This window comes from Schistocerca piceifrons, chromosome X (genome assembly GCF_021461385.2).
Source record: "Schistocerca piceifrons isolate TAMUIC-IGC-003096 chromosome X, iqSchPice1.1, whole genome shotgun sequence".
Lineage (NCBI taxonomy): Eukaryota > Metazoa > Arthropoda > Insecta > Orthoptera > Acrididae > Schistocerca > Schistocerca piceifrons.
In genome coordinates, this window is record NC_060149.1 from 545860993 (window position 1) to 545882335 (window position 21343).

At 37.8% G+C, this 21343-nt stretch overlaps 1 protein-coding gene across 1 annotated transcript in view; it reads right to left on the bottom strand.

The window, feature by feature from the left end:
* The window catches only part of LOC124721781, a 524867-nt gene extending 516544 nt beyond the window's left edge, over window positions 1–8323 (bottom strand). The window contains exon 1 of the mRNA XM_047246895.1: window positions 8105–8323. Within this exon, the coding sequence (XP_047102851.1) occupies window positions 8105–8122 (18 nt within the window). The 5' untranslated portion in view covers window positions 8123–8323. The remainder of the gene's footprint in view (window positions 1–8104) is intronic.
* Between the last annotated feature and the right edge of the window lie 13020 nt (window positions 8324–21343).

Consider the following 21343-nt stretch of genomic DNA (forward strand, 5'->3'; position numbering starts at 1 on the left):
AGGATTTTGCTCCTTGTTGTCTAGTCCTGCATTCCTCCCACAGCACGGCCAGGGAAGGGAACTTGTTGGGATCATAAGAGGCCTTTCCATGCGAAGAGACTGCTGGGGCTGTGGGGCCACCAGTGTGAGAAAGCTTAAGTTACTTCATGTGCAAAACATCCACCACAGTGTCATCCTCTCCAGACAGGGGCTCTCCCCATGGGCATCATCCAGCCACAGCTACCTGGCCAGTAATCCACTGTTGGGGGTCCCCGTGCCCCAGTCATGATGGGCACATGCTCCATGGCATACATGTGGAGTGTGCAGCACAGCCACAAAGAGTGTGATCCCTGTATGGTCAGGGGTTACCACCGTGCAGGTACATGATGAACACCCCCCCCCCCCCCCCGCCCGCGCCACCCAAGCCCACAATGGAATTGCTACCATACTGGTGTTTGATTGTATGACAACAAGAAGGGAGGGTGCCAGGCCAGAAAGGTACAGAGGCAGAGCATACACCACAGCAGGCGACCTTTGCTGCACAACATGCACTTCTGTAAAAGATAGCAGATCGAACCCAATAATGGGGACCATATAATCCTTAATGGAAGGTGAAGGCAGCGCTAAGAATGAAACCAGAAATCAATGCCAAAATCTTGAACCACATCCAGGCAGGGTCTGTACCAAAAGGACCACCTGACAGAAAGTCAGAGGAGGTAACAGATAGTTGCAGCATAGGTTTGTGGCACAGAAAGAGGAAGTAGTGCCGCAAAGGCTGGGGCACCGTGGTAGCCAAGCACATACTCACCGAAGAGCAGTCAGAGCCCCTGGGAGGGGAGGGGGCGGGAAACGCCTGGTGGTGCCGCGGACACGTGGTGCAGTAACAAAAGTATGTAAGCTGAGCTGATACAAACAGACAAACAGAGCATCACCTTAGCAAAAATAAGGGCAACAAATGGGCATATTCATTAAGATACACAACTCTGACAAAGGGAAGATTATTATTACACAGAGCAGTTGAACGAGCATCTCGAAAACGGTAAACGTGTTTGCATATTGACATGCTACTGTCATGAGCAGCTACAGAAGGCGGTAGGAGGTCAGTGAAACCACCACTAGGAGCTAAATGGTTGGACCTCCACAACTCTTCACATAATGTGGAGTTTGAACATTTGCCTGCTCTATAGAGTAGGATAGATGGTGAACTGTGACATTTCTGCCAAAAGAGCACAATGCTGGTGCACATACAAGTGTTTTAGAGCACATTGCTCACAGTACATTTTTGAACATGGAGCTCCACAGCAGACCACCCCTACGTGTTCACAAGTTGACCCAATGACATATCAATTATGCTTGCAGCAGGGATGGGACAATCAGTATTCAATCATCAAACAATGGAAACATGTCGGCTCTTCGGGTGAATTACATTTTTGCTACTCTAGGTCACTGGCAGTCTCCACAAATGCCATCATCGATTGGCGGCTCGAACAGTGCAGTGCATCAAGAATGCAGACTTGGTGGGAGCAGTATTACGCTATGGGAGAAATTGGAAATACGGAAGCGTCCGATCCCACCCATCTGCTTTGACCCATGACGTCACAAATATGGCGGAAACAAAAACAAACACACACACTTTCCACAAGAAGCCTAATGACACTAACGGGACAAGTGCGGGAAATGGGGTGTTTTGGGTGGGGGGCAAACTAAATATAAACAAATTTAGACGCCTTGCGTAGCTACAACGTGTAAGTGAAGACAGCCATGCATGAATACCCACCCACCTCCCCAGGGGTCGTAACCCCTGCAACCCATAGAAGATAAAGATGCTTCAGTAGCTGATTAGTGTTTTTTGTCTTTTTTTAAAAAAAATCTCACGGGATAGAACGAACAGATCAGAAAGATAAGTATAATAAACTAAAACAGAAATTCGAGGAAACATAATTAAAATAAGTAATAAGTGTTTTTAAATTAAAAAAAAAAAAAAATCTCACGAGATAGAACGAACAGATCAGAAAAGTAAATAAAATAAGATAAAACAGAACTGGAGACAGCCACACTCAAACCAAACTCTGCGCCGTCATGATGTCACACACGACAACACCCTTACGTCACGGGTCAAAGCCGACGTGCGGGATCGGACGCTTCTGTCTCCTGTGCTTGCATGGGACCTGTGGTAGAAATCAAAGACACACTGATAGCTGCAAACCACCTGCATCCCTTCATGCTAGATGTCTTCCCCAACAGCAATGTTATCTTTCAGCAGTATAATTGTCCATGTCTCTGAGCCAGAACCACACTACAGTGAACTCATGTTGATATCTCGGCGACCAAATTTGCCTGATGATGTTCCTATGGAACCTATCTGAGTCGCTATTGAGCACCATTACTGCATACACAAATCAGTGGCCCATTATTTAAGCAAATTACATGACCTGTGCATAGACATCTAATGCCCCATCCCTCCTAAAATCTAACAGTCAGATTCCTGACATCCAGAATCAGTTATGTATTTCACTCCAAATATGGACACACAAGCTATTAAGCAGATGGTTATAATGTTTTGGCTCATCAGTTTATAACGTCCTTACCACGCCACATTCCTACAATGGCACTAAGTGGCATTCAGTCTCAAGGCAGGCAGTAGTTCCAAGTGGAAGTTTAAGAGATGTCTGACTACCCTTTGCTAAATGGATTGTCAGACCACAATGAACAGATAATCACATTATGTAACTTAGCTCCATGTACAATTCAAAAAGACTCTAAGAAAACAATGAGGGTGATTAATGTAAAAACTACTGAAAATTGTAAAGAAAGTTAAGAAATAGTGGCAGAGACGGAGTTTACAATGAGCCTAATTCCAGCTCTAAATTCAAGATATTTCTTAATGAGTTTGCATCCGTTTCTGAAAGTAGTTTTTCCAGAAAGATAATTAAATGTAATAATAGTAGGAAGTCATTACATAAATGTTGGATCACAACAGATATAAGTGTCTCTTCACAATGATAAAAGAGCTTGTACAAAATATAAAGAACAAGTAACCATGCAGAAATATTTTCATATCATGAACAGTACTCTGATATACTGATAAAAGTTGAAAAAGACCTTGAGTATGCATATCTTATAAGAAACTGACACAATGGAAGCACCGTTAAAGATAGTTCATGTGTAGAAGATATTTTTAGTAACCAATTTTAAAAAATAAGTGAGAAAAGTGATGCAAATCGTTCAGAAGATAAAACAAAACAGTACAATGAAAGATCAATGCAGAGGAGGTTTAGTGAAATAAAAATTAATCGCACATCTGAAATATGGAAGATGATCATAACAAAAGTAAAAGTTTGTATGGAGGGAATAATACCTCCATCAAGATACTAAAAAGTTGTGGCCTTATAAAATGTAATGTTCACAGTCACTTGTGTATCATTAATTTGAGGTGTTTTCCCAAACTTATTACAATGTGCCATTCCATATGAAGAATGACTCCGCAGATGTCAACAACTACTGCCCGGCATCACTCGTTACATCATTCTCTAAAATCTTTAAGGAGGTAATGTGGTTCAGCATTTCCACCTACCTGTGTGGTAATGGGATGTTTAGCTAGCCAGGATTTCAAAAGGGCCACTCTACTGAGTGAACTACCTATACATTTGCAAAGCCTCTGCTTTGATCCTCGATGCAAGTGACTTGGCATTGTGTGACATCATCGGGGCATGGCATATTTGAAATAGACTGTGTTTGCTAAGGAAATGTTAAAGTAAGCAGCTGTGCACTCCAGTTTGAAATGTTTATGTTCCTGAGTTGTTTGTGAGTGATGTTAGTGCAGCACTGGACTTGATAATTTGTGTTACTTGAAGTTTTGGGGCTTCATTTTTGTGACCTTGCAGTGTGTTATTTTCATTTCAGCTGTTGGCCACTGATTTGTTTTGAATTTGTTATTTCATCGTGTTGTTAATGGCCTGAAACCTTTTTTTTGTACACTAAGTGTGGATATTTTATAACGAAATTTACTAACAGTTCATTGGTTGCTGCAATGGACAACAATATAATGTCTACAATTAAATTTCTTTAGTTATGTGGCCTCTTGGCATAATGTACTAAGTGTCAGCAGTGCTTGGGGTGGTAAGTAAGTATGTTTTATTGTACTTTTGGTCTTTATTGTTAGAATAGTATTGTGTTTCTTTACATTCATAATTAACTTTGATATACATGCATTGAAATTTATGTTGCACTAGTTTTTTATGATGTGGTTTGTGTTGGTAATTGTAGTTCATATTTGGTAACTTATAGCTGTAGGTATCGTGGAGTGTGTTGCAGTCATTTTGATATCATTATGTTTCAATAATAGTTCTGCTATGTTATTAACAGACATTAAGTCATAGACTGTTCATGACTATAACTTCTACATTAGGGATTATTAGTTAATAACATTCAATCATTAATCACCAAATTTTATTACTTAATTGCTGTCCCACATGATTTGGAGCTAAAACTCTAGTTTCAAGAACTGTTTGGCTATAATGGGTATTACACCTGCTTCATAAAGTGTTTATTAATGATTATGTCAACAATTGCAGTATTTAAATTAAGCGACTAGTTTCAAACCTTACAAGACTCATTTTCGAGCCTGGCCTGCTGAGGCTGCATTGACAGTACATCATCTTAACAATAAACATCAAAGCAGCAATATTTTTTACAAATGTTTGCAGAATGAATACCACAAACCACATGGGCCTCTTAAAAAGTCAAAACAAAAGTCTGTTTATCATGTAACAGAATGACAACTGTTAAATTTGAAAAGATAAATTATAGCTCAACTGGGAATAATGATAAAATACTAGAGAAATTTGAGACAAAGTCTTGTAACATATTACTTGCATTTCAGCGTGTAACTTTCACCTTCTGCATTGGCGAAAGGCTTCCACATTTGCACATACATTCTGAAACTACTTAACATGTTTATGATAGTATTACATGACTCAAATGCTGCATATATAACCGATGTTCTAGTGATACGATGGAGTATTGGATTTACTATTATGCAAATGGGAATAATAATAAATCCAATCTAGCATTTTTTCATTAATGCCAACTGAGGTAGAGTTTATCCCATTACATAAAACAACTGTGTCATCCTGTTACTATTAGGTGAAAAACTGAAGCAGCTGTAACATCCACTGTCACCATACAGTCCTTGAAAATGGAGTTCTAGCTCCAAAATGTGTTAAACGGCAATTAAAAAATAAAAATACGTGACTGATGATGGAATATTATTAATTAATAATTCCTAACTTACAGTTGCGTTAGTTGTGTGTTCTTGGTACCATGGGTTTTGTATGAGCTATATAGGTCATGTGAACTTTCTAATACTGGTTTTTGTGGTTGTGTTGGTTTTTTTAGCTGTCTTGGTTTGAACCATAATTCAAGAGAAATTTGCAATACTAGTTTTGTGTGTGTGTTTTCGTCTGAGCTCTACAGGGCAAATATTCAAGTAACTGTGTTTTTTTCCGGGTTATTCTCAAGTATTCTGTGTGTATTGTTTTTCAGTTTTGCTTGTTTTGGAACAGGGATGTTATTCTTACTACTGTATATTTGACTTGTTCCAACCCTAAATCCCCCACTTCCCACATTAGTTGTATTAGTTTCATTTTATTGTTGGTGTGAAATGTTTTGTGTCATTTATATCACTGTTCATGGGTGTATTTGGTATGTTGTGTTTGCCACGTAGTATATATGCTGGAAACAGGGGTGTCTGCCACCTTAATGACATATGGGTCAAAGCAGACAGGCAGAATTAGACACTTCCACATTGATAAAATATCACCAGTTGGGATCATCTGTGATTTATCAAAGGCATCTGATTGTGACTGAGGCATACCATTCTATTCAGAAAGTGGTAGTTTTTTTCTTCTTTTTTTGGAAAACATAGTTCAGCTCTCATTTACAAAACAGAATGGAGAACGCTACTGTAGGCAGACCAGGGGTAATAAAGTGGGATGCATCACCATCTGCATGGGGAGAAATTACAATGGGAGTCTCTCAAAGTCTGATCATTGGTCCACTACTGTTCTTGCTTCATGTTAATGATCTACCACTTCATTTGAATCATGGTGCAAAATTACTCATGACTGCAGATGATACAAGCATTCTTTTGAGGCTAAGTGAAACAGGCATTAACAGGAAAAATAGTAAATAGTGTTTTCGTGAAAGTTACTAACTGATTTTGCACAGATAGGCTAGGCTTAAACGTTGATAAAAATGCTGTAAATCTTGTTTTGTGTAGTAAAAACCAGTCTATTCCCAATTAAACTATCATACCAACAATAAATTGTAAAAAACACAGAAAATTCTAAGTTCTGAGGTGTGCATCTTGATGAAAAATTAAAAGTGGAAAATCCTTATAGAAAACTTGCTACAATGTTTATTATCGGTTACTTTTGCCATAGCAATAACTGCTAACTTTGTGAATATAGAAGCCAGTAACTTAACATATTTTCATCCACTAATGCGTTATGCATTTATAATATGGGGTAACTTCTGACACACACAAAAGTATTCATAGGACAAAACAAAGTAGGCCTAATTAGATTTTGGGAGGTGTTCACACAGGCACACCTTGCAGTCACACCTTTAAGCAGCTGTGAATAGTAATCACTGCCTCACAGTACACTTCTTCAATCATGAAATGTGGTATCAACAGTCGAACTGAATTTGAGAGTAGCAACAGTACTCACAAGTCCAACAAAAGTAGGTAAAATCACAAGTGTTAACCATTAATAAAACTATGGTGCAGAAAGGAGTGATACATACAAGTAAAAAACATTCTGACAATGTATATGTGGAAATAAAATGTATAACAAACAGCTGAAATGTTTTCACAGTTTCTCCTCAATAGCTTCTCCTACACCATAAACAAATTTTGAATAGAAATAGTCTCTCTTTCTCTCTCACACACACACACACACACACAGGGTGTGTGTGTGTGTGTGTGTGTGTGTGTGTGTGTGTGTGTGTGAGAGAGAGAGAGAGAGAGAGAGAGAGAGAGAGAGAGAGATTGGAAGGAGAGTGCCATTAGAGCCTTATCATCAGTATGCAAAAGACTGTGCTTTGTGATGACATACTATTGCTTTGTACATACAGTTCTTAGACACAGGATTCTATCCTAGAGATCAAATACATTAAACATGGACCCTGTTTCCAAGCTGCAGATAAGGGTTGTAATAAAAATATTTGTCAGGCTCACTGAATGAAAATATTTAACAAATCCTTAGGGTACTGTGCCACATATGGTCATATACAGTACCAACAATTTGTGCACATTATGAAACACATTATTAAGTATTCCACGAATAGTTTTACACATTATTATGGAACAAGAGCCAGTTTGTGCTTACACTTAACAAGTGAAAACACTTTTCTAACAGGGACTAAAACTGTATATTAATCTGTCCAAAGAGAGAAAAGATATTGGTAAAAAATACATTTATTTGCATAAGCAATCAAAGTGCACCTCTTAAATATTGCATACTCTACAATAACAGATTACTTGCAGAACTCTGAAACTGATAACAGAAGAAAGGTGATGCTAGGGCACAATACTGCGTGTTTTCCCGCCATACCGTCTGCATTTGTAAATAACGTGCAAAATATGTCTACACGACACAAAATTCTCTTATATTTCATTACCCATTTGAAGAAGGGACGTCTTTCAACTAAAAAGAAACATTCTCTCTCAGGCGCATGACTTTATTTGCATAGTATATCATACCCCCCAATGTGCACTATCAATCTGTCCGCCTCGCTTGTGTACGCATTATCTACTTGATATCAAAACAGGCACGGCATGGAACGATTATTCTTAACCTATAATTAAATAGAATTGAGTTTCAGGTGCATCACATATGGGCTATCGCCGCAAATCGAATAAAAACCGCAGTATAAAAACCTGATATTCACACGCGAATGTACATACAGTGTGAAACACGGTCAAGGTCCTGAGACCAGAAATATGGCACTATACATTATAATTTGGCAGTTCAAAAACGAAATAGTTACAACTGCACATTGTAAAATAGATAATATATGTGTCCGTGTATAACATGGTGCATAACCACGTTTTATTAAATACCTTATGAGATTTCTTCATGTCTAGCTTCGTGGAATACCGTAATCCTCTTGATATCTGATGGAAACATAAAAAATGTCCACAAACAGATAAAACACAGTAACTTCCACAACACCAACACGCCTAAACACACGGATTTTGTAACACTAACCACCACTACACAAACAAACCGTTGAACTACAGTCGCTATCTCGCTAGTCGCTAAGGAACATTCGACCTCTACATTCGATACGACTCTTATCGAGGATAATATCTATACGATAGAATCGAAACAACTGATTCGATAGAAAGAAAATCTGTAACATCAATTGTTTCTACAGCTACAGCTGTACGTACCAAAGCGCTGTGAAGTGTATGGTAGGACGTACTTTCCATTACGACACGTAATGTACTCACGTGCGCTTATTTCCTCGACCTAAAATACATTCCATTCCAAAGTCAAATCTTGCAGTCAACCAACGAGCACGAAGTTACTGACAGCCATTGAAAACGTTCGGCGCGAATCGACTGGAAATTAACTTCCGACGTTGTAATTGTGTAGTAAATAATTGGAGAAACAAAAGAAATATTCGTGCCAGTTTAGCAAACCGTGTAACTTTCTGTGTTGTGTCCTTTATTTTTTTCCCACAAAGCCATGATTCACCCTGACATTTAATATTTCATGTTCGTTACTGTTTTAATGTGGAATTCAATGAACCTGTGAGTGAAGTGTGTGGCAGTGTAGTCATTGTGCACCAGTATTCATATCCCCACAGGCCCAAAATTCTCAAAGTCTAATTTTGTGTATGTAGGCTAAATTTGATTTTGTACTACGGAAATTAAAACCTTGGAGAAATCGTCGGTGGATACTTGGTTAATTACAACAGATGGTAAAATGTGTGTTGCTCTTAATGCTATAAATTTCCACGTATTTACATAAATACCAAAGTATTACATACTATTTCAACCACAGCACAACCATGATGACAAGATGCAGACAGAAGAAAAAAAGAAAAACAAACAGAGAGCAAAATTAAAAAAATAGAAAAAAGTTAAAGCAAAATAATTACGTTACCACTACTTGAACATGCGTGACATCTATTCATTCCTGAAAGGAAGTTTGCAAATCTCTGAAACAAGTAAATGATCAGCTAAGATTTGCATAGTAGAAAGGTGCATTGTTCATTGGAGGCTTGACATTTGCAACACTTGAATATTCTATGTACTTCTCATTGGATTGCCATATTCTGAAACCGCAAAATGAGGACTCCCGCAACAGGATTAATTACCATTCTTTCAAGACCGGTCCAGTATCGACCTCACTGAGAGTGTAGAACAAGGCAAAGATTGTTGATTTCTTATCATATATAGCTGACCAAGATTTTTTAATAAAGAGGTATGACTGCACTACCTCTTACCTGTACCATAGCCCAGGTAATCGGTACTAGGTTGGGATTTTTTTAAAATAAGAAAATACAATTGTTGCGAAACAGTGACTGTGATGTTCCAATCGAGATCCAGATCAAACCATTTAGGACTGCCGAATGAAACATTGTTAGTTCAGTTTCATGTTGATGTCATATTGCTATATTAGATATGAAACAATAAAAATAAAAATATTATAGACGACACATCACAATACCTAACTTGCTTTACATCCCATGTCTCTTGTGTATTTTTCACTAGCCTGAATTTTCTTTAGAAGTTCCTTTTGTTTGGCATAACTAAAATTTTACATAAATTAAATTTTCCATTTTACACATTCAGTTGCCAGCTTGTTATCTCCTTTCTCCACTGCGACTGTATTAAGGAGAACAACCTCTCAATACAAGTGTTATGGGCTGGCACTTCAAGGACAAAATTCCCTATTTCAATTAATTCACTAAACTGTTTTTCACTGCTACACTACCCAACATACTTGCACCATTTCTTCTGGTTTGGTTCAGAGTTTGCATCATAAGGGTCCGCGATTTCCTTTTTAAATTTGCAAACTGATCGATACTCTTTTCGCCATCAGTTTCAAAGATTTATCCACATAATTCCATGATGATGTAGGTCAATAACTGAAGTAGAAATTATTGATGAGATGTGACGAAACCAAATTCCCAAAACTAAAGAAAATGACATTAGCAGAATATGTAAAACTGTATGTGGACACATCCATATAAATGCAAACGAATGCTGACTTTGGATGTAGCAATACGTTTATAGAGATTTGCTGTAGCACTTTGGGTAAAAATCGAGTTACTTATGTAGTTTTGTGTTTCCTTGCCAAGGTTGTGCGACCTTTCCGTAACTGTGGCTGTCATTGGTATATCCAGTTGTCGCATTTCACTCTTTTGTATTGCTCTCGCTGTTTTATAACTGTGATCAGTAACAGAATCTCTAGCCTTGGCTATAGTGTGCAAAACAGGAAGTCTCTTTAAAGGATAACGGTTGAGGAATATAAGAGTTTAGGTTAGTGAGTTGTGCTGCTTTAGGCCTAACTCCTCCACTCCTGCAGTTGTAACTAAGTGAAGGTAGCAGTCACTAGCAGTGACTGTATTAATTATATGTCACAAAGTATGACCAGTAGGCCTATAATTACTGTTCCACAGTCTATACCATTCTGCTTCAAATAACTTTATATTTGCTGTATCACGTTATCTTCTTTAGCACATTGAATTTTTTGAAACGTCTAAATTACGCTCTTTTATGGATTACACCCTCAATCACCTATTTTCCAGTTTAATACAATGATAGAAAGAATTAATTTTACAATACTTCAGGCACAGACGACTTCATTCAGTGCTTCTCTGCTGCCTTCTTGCAGCATCTGAGCCTGTTCCTGCTTTGGCAAATAGCTTCACGTTTCAGTGTAGGTGTGCATGTCTAAATCTCGTCTAGAACCTACATGCTACAAAAATATCTATAGCTCAAAAAGTTGAGACATCAGATCTTTTGTTTGTGTACCTGTGCACCACAAATCAGTTATCTACGAATGAGTGATTGCCTGTCTTACGTTTTTGTTTTTTCTGTCACGCTCTTCTAATTTGTAATTCCTTGCACATTTAGCTAACAGACTAAAAACCAACAACCATCGTACATGGGTGGAAGAATAAGAATGTATTGGCAGTAGGTGCATGTAGAGGAGACACAGAGATGATGATTGCTTTCAAATACTTGAGGTCACAGTGTGGCACCACTTGATAGCAGATTCATATGTAGGACAAAATTCCCCATGGAATCAAATCTGATGAAGGCACATATGTGTCAAAAGGTGTACGTAGCTGCCAGATCTTATGCAATCACAGGCCATCATTACTTTGCCGCTATGTTTGATTGATCCCATGTGACTCCACTGGAAAGATCATGTAATGTATAGTTGTTTCGTCCATTGAAATTGAAAGCTTGCTAATCATAGGCCGGAAATTGATGACACACAGTTTTACAGTCACTGAGAATCCTGCAATTTAAACACAACTTTAGAAGCAACGATGAATCTCTACCAGATGCCATAAATCTAATGGATGTTGTTTTAGGCCATAGAGAACGAACTCATGCAGTATTTGATGTTTGCCGGCCGGAGTGACCGAGCGGTTCTAGGCGCTACATTCTGGATCCGCGCGACCGCTACGGTCGCAGGTTCGAATCCTGCCTCGGGCATGGATGTGTGTGATGCCCTTAGGTTAGTTAGGCTTAAGTAGTTCTAAGTTCTAGGGGACTCATGACCTCAGAAGTTAAGTCCCATAGTGCTCAGAGCCATTTGAGCCACTTGATGTTTAGTGTAGTAATTATTGCTCTGAAAGTGCCCTGCTACTTAAATAAAAGTTTTTATAGGTTGCAGTCTAGTATTTCCCTTTTTGTTCATATATTGCAATATGTCTATGTTGTGGGAAAATTAACTGGTAGCAATTTATGCAGGTACCATGTGTCCTCAATGTAGCTCTAAATGAAAAAGAAATATTGTAATGCTCTGCACTTAAACCTGGTGTCATTATTTGCTCTAAACTTTGTTGGCAGATAACTCGATCTTGAGATTCTCAGACATTCTCTTCCATAGGAAAAAGCACATAGGTTATAAATTTTTGGCTAGAAAATAATGTATCCTTCACCTTATGAATGTCTGAGTTTTTTTCCTTACACAAGAAAACAATTATAGATAAGTAAGTTGTTCAAATTTTGTAGCAGTGAAGGCTAAGTAAAATTCCCTTTGATCCAAGTGACGGACTGATGAGTAATGCTGGTTCTTTACATGAAAAATGCTAGCAGTGAATAGTCTGAATGGACAGATGCGTCAGAATAATGTCCACTATCGGAAAATTATCTTGCCATAAAAATCCTGAAAATGTAGCTTTTACATTTTATTCTTGTTAGTCTAGTCTACAATCAGACAAGTCATTATGTGCTTCTGCCCACAAAATAAATCTGAAATTGTGTGGGGTGGAAACCGCGAAGTAAGTAGAACTATCCATGGTAATTGTATAGATGTTCTCACTGCATGTTGAGCTCATCCATGCAAACGTGTCTAAGAAGGCCTTCACATGAGAATGCAGAATGTGCGTCCAGAGGTTCAAAGAATGAAAATAGTAAGTATTTTGTTCTCAGGAGCGAACCTGTTACATGGAAGCTTCAGAAGTGTAATAGGTGAACAAAGAGGCACAATTCAGTTATAATGCAGCCCACTAAAGAAAATACTTATTCAACTTTTGTTGTGAAACCACGAGATTGCTAACAGTCTGGAAGATGACTGATTCTCTGTAGAGGACTGAGCAATGGCATGTTGATATACTACTTTGTGCCACTGTATGCACAACTGGGATAAAACAAAACTTACCAAAACAGTGTCTTGTGGATATTTTTCATCTTTTTAGCCTTTCACTTATCCAAATACCACGAGAGTGAGAGAGAGAGAGAGAGAGAGAGAGAGAGAGAGAGTTTTCCAGGTGAGTAAGGAATGGGAAACATAAGGCACGAGAAAATGTCTTGCATATCCAGTTTCTTCTTCAAGATTGTACATTGTTGTATTCATTGTATCCCAATAGAAGTTCTCCAGAAAATGGATTAAACTGTGATGTTGCCAACTTATATTATCTGTTAATCCCCCAGATAGTGTTGCCAGATTTCAGATTTCAGTGAGGGAAAGTAGAAACACATTTACTCACATTTTGTTTATAATATATTCAAAACAATGGAGAGTAGTACTTTTTTGTTGAGTGTGCAGTTCTCAACTTTTTTCATTAGACAATACTGTCTTATAAAAATCGTTGCAACTTTCATCATAATTGAAATAAGTGCACAATTCATTTTTTTATTAGATCAACTGAACATCTGTTTCACTCATTCCTCCATTTAATGTTCATAATGAAGAAAACTCGCTCTCTGTGAATGAATTTGAAAGAAATATACTCAAAACAAATGCAAATAAAATTAAAACAATTTTGATGCACCAATCATTTCTATAATATAGACTCATCTCTGTGGTGTTGTCATAGTAACTAATTTTTCTTTCAAATGCTCATTCCATCCCTTCCCCCCCCCCCCCGCAACGAATCAGAAACCACAGTGACCTCTGAATACCTATTATCTACGTTAAGGAAAGCAGCAAGACAAAGTGATTCAGCTAATTTCAATTTTTTTTAACTCATTTTTTTCACGTGATATGCAATCCATTAAGGACAAAATGTTACTCTCATCAAAATGAAACCATTTATTTAAACATTTCAACAAACTCCAAATATATGTTTGCATTCTTCCAGTTGTGTTTGTTTTTCACCTGGGATCAGGTTCTCCAATTTATCTAGCAAATGTTGCAACTTATAAAAAAACAGATCATCTATCTTTTGTTATAACTCCATTTATACTTCCTCCATCACACAGTAGACTTTACAAATTGTTAGTTCATTTTTTTCTAAGTTGAGTACACCCTTCGAAAAAATGTCACTTAAGTGCAAGGAAAATTGTAGGTATAATTCCACTAAAATAAGTTCTTTTCCTGAACCAGACACATCTATCAGGTTGTTTCTAATGAAGTTTGGGCAATCATCTCCATTATAAAAGTATGATATAATTCCAGGAAGATTTTTCAACAATCTTTTTATGTCAGGCTTTAGTCTTAACCACCTTATAGGTACATGCCTAACAAAACATTGTATTCTATATCAACAAATTGAAAGAAATCTGTCAGCTGAGATACCCTTTTAGCTGAATTTGAGAAATAGTTGAAAGTCTTAATTACTAACATTTCAATATCTATTGACATAGCATCCATACCAGATTTACAGCAGTTATGGACTATATGTGTGCAGCAGTTTGATTTCACTACACCATGAGCTTCCTTTTTTAAGTGAACGTAAACAGTATTTTTCTTCGCATAGTTTGAATTTGTATTACCTGTAGTAAAACTTAAAGTCTGGGACGAATTCAATTCGTGTTTTCAAAAAATGTTCAAATGTGTGTGAAATCTTATGGGACTTAACTGCTAAGGGCATAAGTCCCTAAGCTTACACACTACTTAACCTAAATGATGCTAAGAAAAAACACACACATCCATGCCCTACGGAGGACTCGAACCTCAGCCGGGACCAGCCCCACAGTGCATGACTGCAACGCCTTAGACCGTTCAGCTAATCCCGCGAGGCAATTCGTGTTTTGGAATCGTTTTCAAGATCTGCTCAGACAATGCAGATGCAGATTCACTAGAGTCCTCATACAACTCTAGAATTCTGTGGGGCATGCCTGCTTGCAGATCAAAGTACCTTACACAAATAGGATAACATTTTTGATTACCTTTGTCGGAAGCATCAAACCCCACACCTAAAAACTTGTTATCCTGAGTTAAATTATTGGTGCTATTTGGTCCCAAAACACCAGTAATTAATGCCTCACATTATGTTTTACCACACGTGATTTTATCTGCAATTGTCTAATCTGGGAATAACTGAGAAGATATATTTTACATTGCAGTCAGTGCTGGCATAGATAAGATGATGTTCAAATGAGTGAAACGTGAATGTACGCTCAAATGCTGTTATGTGCAAACGAAAAAAGAAGCAGTAATAATAGCTTCTTTTTATACTTGCTTAAACAGTTCTATTTTTATCTTGAAAAGTAGAAATGTTTAAATTAGCATGCACCTACTACATACCTTGTCTGCTTCAACAGAGTCTGTCTTGTAGAGACTTTTCATCAGTGTGGTATGTACTGACATTAAGAGTCTGCGTTTGTGGTTGACACTTAAAATGATGCCTAACGTCGGTTATGCCTACGTGTGAAATCGAAAATCCCTCTCCAGCTTTTCCAACATATAAGATACACGCTGCTTTATATACATTTCCTGGAACTGGCCGCGATTCTGGACATTCTTTTACCCAAACTGAACGATACAATTGCAGTCTCCTATTCCAGCATGTGCTGGTTTGTATATGTAATTTTCTTTTCGTGGGATTTGTCACAATCCCATCCATTTTGAACACCATACTTCCACAAAAAAATAAGTTCTAAAACGTAAAATATGCGATGGCTTACCATAAGGTATTGAACCTGCTCCCAAAATGAGCGAATTAATGTGACTTGTTGCATGGAGTGGAAGTACAGCTTGTAGCTTGTTCTCAAAAAGAAGAATAATTCGGGGGGGGGGGGGGGGGTGCAGTGTTGTGTGAACAAGCCGCACTTCTGTCACGCAGTGCTATAGCTCGCATCATGTTGGAAGGTGGCCCTATTTTCAGTAGTTCTGCGCATCCCCCACCATTAACTGTTGTAGCCAATAGGATTCATTCTCCTTGCAAGCGGCTAGCCGCCAAGTTGCAAACTGGACCGCGAGAATCCCTCTCCCACAAGCTGCAGTGTTGCCCTATTTTGTAACAATGCAGTTTCATTCGCAGATCGACCGATTTATTCACTCAGATGTTGATGTTACTTTCTTGTAGCAGTACTGCTCTGAATGTGTATCTGTAAACGTTTTATTGTGATTTCCAAATGAAAATGTCATGTGACAGCAATAAACATGAAATTCCTCACAAGCGACTTTAATTAAATTGCGTGCCTACGGAATATCATCTTAGTTGTGGGACTGGTTTCATGATTTCCTGCCAGAAAGATCACTGTATGTAGTAATCGACCGAAAATCATCGAGTAAAACAGAAGTGATATCTGGCATTGGCAAGCAAGTGTTATAGGCGCTCCTCTCTTCCTGATCTAATAAACGATTTAGGAGACAATCTGAGCAGCCCTCTTAGGCTGTTTGCGGATGATGCTGTGATTTATCGTCTTATGAAGTCAGTAGAGATTAAAATAAATTAAAAAACGACTTAGACAAGATATCTGTATTGTGAGAAAAGTGGCAATTGATTCTAAATAATGGAAAGTCTGAAGTCATCCACATTAGTACTAAATGGAATCCGCTAATTTCGGTCGACAGGATAAAACACACGATTCTAAAGGCTGTGAATTCAACTAAATGCTTATGGATTAAAATTACGAATAACTTAAAATGCAACTATCACATGGATAACGTTGTTTGGGAAGCAAACCAAAGACTGCGATTTATTGGTAGAACACTTAGAAAGTGCAACAGGTCTACTAAAGAGACTACTTACACTATGCTTTTCCGTGCCCTCTTCTGGAATATTGCTGTCAGATGGTGGATCCACTGCAGATAGAACTGATCGAAAAAGTTCAAAGAAAGGCAGCTCGTTTTGTATTTTCGCGAAATAGGGGAGAGACCCACGGATATGATACGCGAATTGGGGTGGCAACCATCAAAACAAAGGCGTTTTCCGTTGTGGCAGCATTTTTTCATGAAGTTTTAGTCGTCAACTTTCTCCTCAGAGCGTGAAAATACTTTGTTGGCGGCCACCTACATGGGTAGGAGCGTTCATCATAATAAAAACAAGATAAATTAGAGCTAGAAAGGAAAGATGAAAGCGTTCGTGTTTCCTGCACGCAGTTCGATAGGGGAACAGTAAAGAAAAACGTAGCTTGAAGGTGATTCTATGAACGCTCTACTAGACACTTAATTATGAATTGCAGAGTAATCATGTAGACGTAGGCTATATGCTTCACAATCAGTCGAGGAGCTTTATGTCCCGCATTTGTAACTTCTTCAAATGTGAATCTGAAAGCGATACTTCTATTTTTGAAATTTTGAAGACTCAAGAAAGAACTGCAGAAGCACGTGTCGGCAAGAGAACTGTACGGAAAATAGTAAACAAAAGTGTCGGGGCTGTAGAAACCTAAGGAAAATCTGTTTTCCTGTCGCTTGAAAATCGTCGAAAAAGCAAGAAAGCTCTAACACAAATAGACGGTTTTGACAACGATTTTTTAAAGCGCTCCATGTTCGAAATGTATATAAGAACGGAATACCCAACACCACAAAAACTTGTTACGATTATGCTTGTGCAAATTGGCATCAAAGGCAGCGCTTCGTCAATGTAAAGAATTTTAAAATACATTGGTTTTAAACATGTTCAGAAGAGAGTTTTAATTGATACAAGTGACACAGAAGCAGCACGAAGCACGTCCGTTGTAAATGTATACGATACAAGAGGATGATGTAGTTCTACAGTGTATTATGTTGATCATTCCATCAATACTTGCTGGAAAGTGAGTGATGGAACTGGCGGTTTTGAAGTTCCCTTAGGAAATGGTTTTCGGATACTTATTCTGCATGCTGGTTCTTCTGATTTGGTTCCTGATAGTAAAGTCGTATTTAGGTGAAAGAAAAACAGTAGTAACTACCATTCGGAAATGAATGCTGTCACTTTTAAGACGTGATTCACTGAATAACTCTTGCCATACCTAGCTTCGCAGTCGGTCATTGTAATTACCGTGCCAGTTATCATTCAGCTGTTACAGAGAAATGAGCAAGTAAGAGCACCAGGAAAGGGGATATTTTGCACTGGCTGAAAAATAAAAATATTGCAGCTAATATAAGGAAAAATTGTGGTGAACCCCTGCAGCTCGTTAATTTATAAAAGTCATAAGACAGAATGCACAAATTTGACTTTCTTGGATGTGAATGATGTCACACAGTTTCGTGTTTACCCACATATTATTGTCAGTATAACCCGACAGAATTAATTTGCGCACAGTTTGCAAGCTATATGAGGAAAAAAGAAAACATTCACGATAACAGACACTGAAAGTCTTGTGGACGAAGCAACAGACAGCGTGGGCACACTATGTGAGTAACGCTGAAAAGTTTCAAAAATAAGACTTTCACAGGGAGGTGAAGATGGATAAAAACCTTTTCCCTGCCTGTTGTCTTACTTGCGAGAGCGCACCTGGATAAATTCTTCAAAAATCCCAGTATTTCGTAACGTAAAGCCTCGACATTTTAATGGCAAGAATTGGAAAATGCCTTAAAATGAAAGGGAGGCTTACGTGTCGAGATATCGGAGGTTTTCGACGTTATCGGTCAGCATACCGTCGAGTTATTCACAGAAGACGGTTAATTGTTAGCTTGTTCAATGGATCATAAATGCGTTCTCCCACTATAATGTTGAACGAGTTAGTTTAAACTCATAATGCCTGTTGACATCGAAAAATATGATACCACCCTGACAATTTTTACGATAGTCTTTTGCACTAGTGATTGTTACCAGCAATTCTTTTTTACGCATAATGATTTACGCTGAACAGCAATGAAACACACCCACATACACGCATTATACACATTTAAAAATTATATGGAGTAGGAGCTGTTATCAAACGAATATAATGATTTCGGTTCGACTTTGAAATTTGAAAATTTGTGTAAGTTCCTATGGGACGTTTATTTTGTTATGCATTACATATTTACTTATAATACAGTCCAAATCGAAATAAATGGCAATTATTGCAACTATTTTCGATGATCTTGTGCGTTAGACAGTCGTAGTTTTGAGAAACATTGTTCTTGACTTCTTCACAAAGTTTTATTAGTTGTTGTTACCTTCCAGTGTCACACAGACAATTGCCGTGGGGCAGCGGATACAACCCCAATATTCACAAGTAAGATTTATCTCACGTAGAAGAATGATCGAAATCGGTTTTAAAATGTGTTATTCCCTCATAGATTTGAATGTATAATACAATGTACCAAAGGAAAATGAACAGGATTGTTGTCCGCAGCAACACAGTTCGGCAACACGGACTTTGCCCGCTGTCTGCCTACACGCATGCGAAAACCCCATCACAACAATCACTTCGCAATGGGTAAACTGCAATGTTCTGTGTTGAATCACTGACGTTGACAGCGATTGACACAAAACATGAGGAGGCCAATTCTGACCGACTTCTGGCGAGCCAGAACTAGGCAGGCATAGTTGGTCTCTTTGATAGTAGACTGAACACAACGCAGTTTTGCGTTTGACGTCACATCTGTCTCACTCTCAGTCTGAACTGCCATCACAAGCGCGCCCTAGCATGAAAAACGTAATCTGCATCGTAAAATTTGCTACTGAAAGATTAAAAAGTATAAGTCGTTATGCCTTATGTTTAAAATCAGAAGATTTGGCGTATGGTTAAAGGTTTGCACCGTACCCAGCACAAAATGCGAAAATTCCGTATAGCTGGCTAAAACTGTTCGTTTGGCAAGCCTACCCTGGACCCTTGATGATCAAAGCCTTGGAGAACAGTAGTAAACATATTTGTAGGAATTGTGCAAATGATGTACACTACACAATTTCCAACATGGCTCTTTTCTATTTTATTTCCATCATAAAAACACTGATGATCAAATCTGATTGCATATCGAAATGTTTCTATGCAAGCAGACAGCCTCATTCTCCTATGACACAATACCACAGTGGCATATACAATCACAGTCTGAAGTTACAGTCCTTTTTAGACACATTATCAGTACACAGTTTGTCAAATAGTAACACGCCTTTATGTAGCAAACACACACTGCTGTTTAAATGAGTCAGTAATTCCGAAATATTCTTTATTTGTAACGATATTTATTCATACTTTTATCAAATAGTTCATGTTTTTCCCATCCTAAATGACTATGTAACCCTAGTTGTAGATATTTCATGCAAGATATTTGTTCAGTCACAACCCCAAATTCAAGTATTGTATTACTTTCAGTTGGTGAGTAAATAGATGCCAAGTTCCTCACATGCATTTCCCTGACTTCACCTCTAACTTTTTACTGTGGGAATGTGTAAAGCATATTACATCAATAAGAAGAGTAGTTGGGTTTTTCTATTGTATATGTGTATCTTTCATAAACTTGGTCCACACTGACATATAATACTTTAAGCAACAGTCTTAAAGCATCCATAATGCTATATTACGACTTGATGGCATTATTAGGTTTATATTTCAATACAATGCAAGTATATGAAGACTGATAAGCATCATTCGCTATTACAAACTGATCATTCATTGTTGCAAAATGTTTTCACTGTATATATGTTATCAACAGAACATTATTCCCCATGTTTAATGCAACATTCAATTCAACTCTCAGCAAGTCAGCACTTTTGATTTTTAACTGTAGGATGATTATTCCTGTATATCTGAACCAAGTAAGGGGATGCATAATGTTTGTTTAGCACAAATATAATAGTTGATGAACAGCTTTAAAGCTTCTTTATCAAAAAATTAATTTTCACACTCTTTACAAGACTTATCACATTTGTTGTACCAATATTTGTATGTACAATATACGATTTTAACAAGAAAACTGATGAATTGTAGATTCTGTTCTAAGATATCAACACTTTTTCATTTCAGTTTTACAGAAATACAGTTATTACCTTATTTCTATGAAGAAACTGCCTTGCTTCTGTCAACTGCATTGTTAAAATATGTTAGTTTAAACATTGAACATGTTGCTAACAAGTCTAATCACCTATTGTTTGCTGCAAGGAACAATTCCAATATAAAGTAATCTCCAATTTTTTTTAAATCACATTAATATTTCATAATGTTAATTAAGTGTTCATACTGGAGTGACTTGGTAAATGTGTTTCAAATAGCATCTGAGCAACACTGATTAGGGTTATACAATACATATACACTCCTGCAAATTGAAATAAGAACACCGTGAATTCATTGTCCTAGGAAGGGGAAACTTTATTGACACATTCCTGGGGTCAGATACATCACATGATCACACTGACAGAACCACAGGCACATAGACACAGGCAACAGAGCATGCACAATGTCGGCACTAGTACAGTGTATATCCACCTTTCGCAGCAATGCAGGCTGCTATTCTCCCATGGAGACGATCGTAGAGATGCTGGATGTAGTCCTGTGGAACGGCTTGCCATGCCATTTCCACCTGGCGCC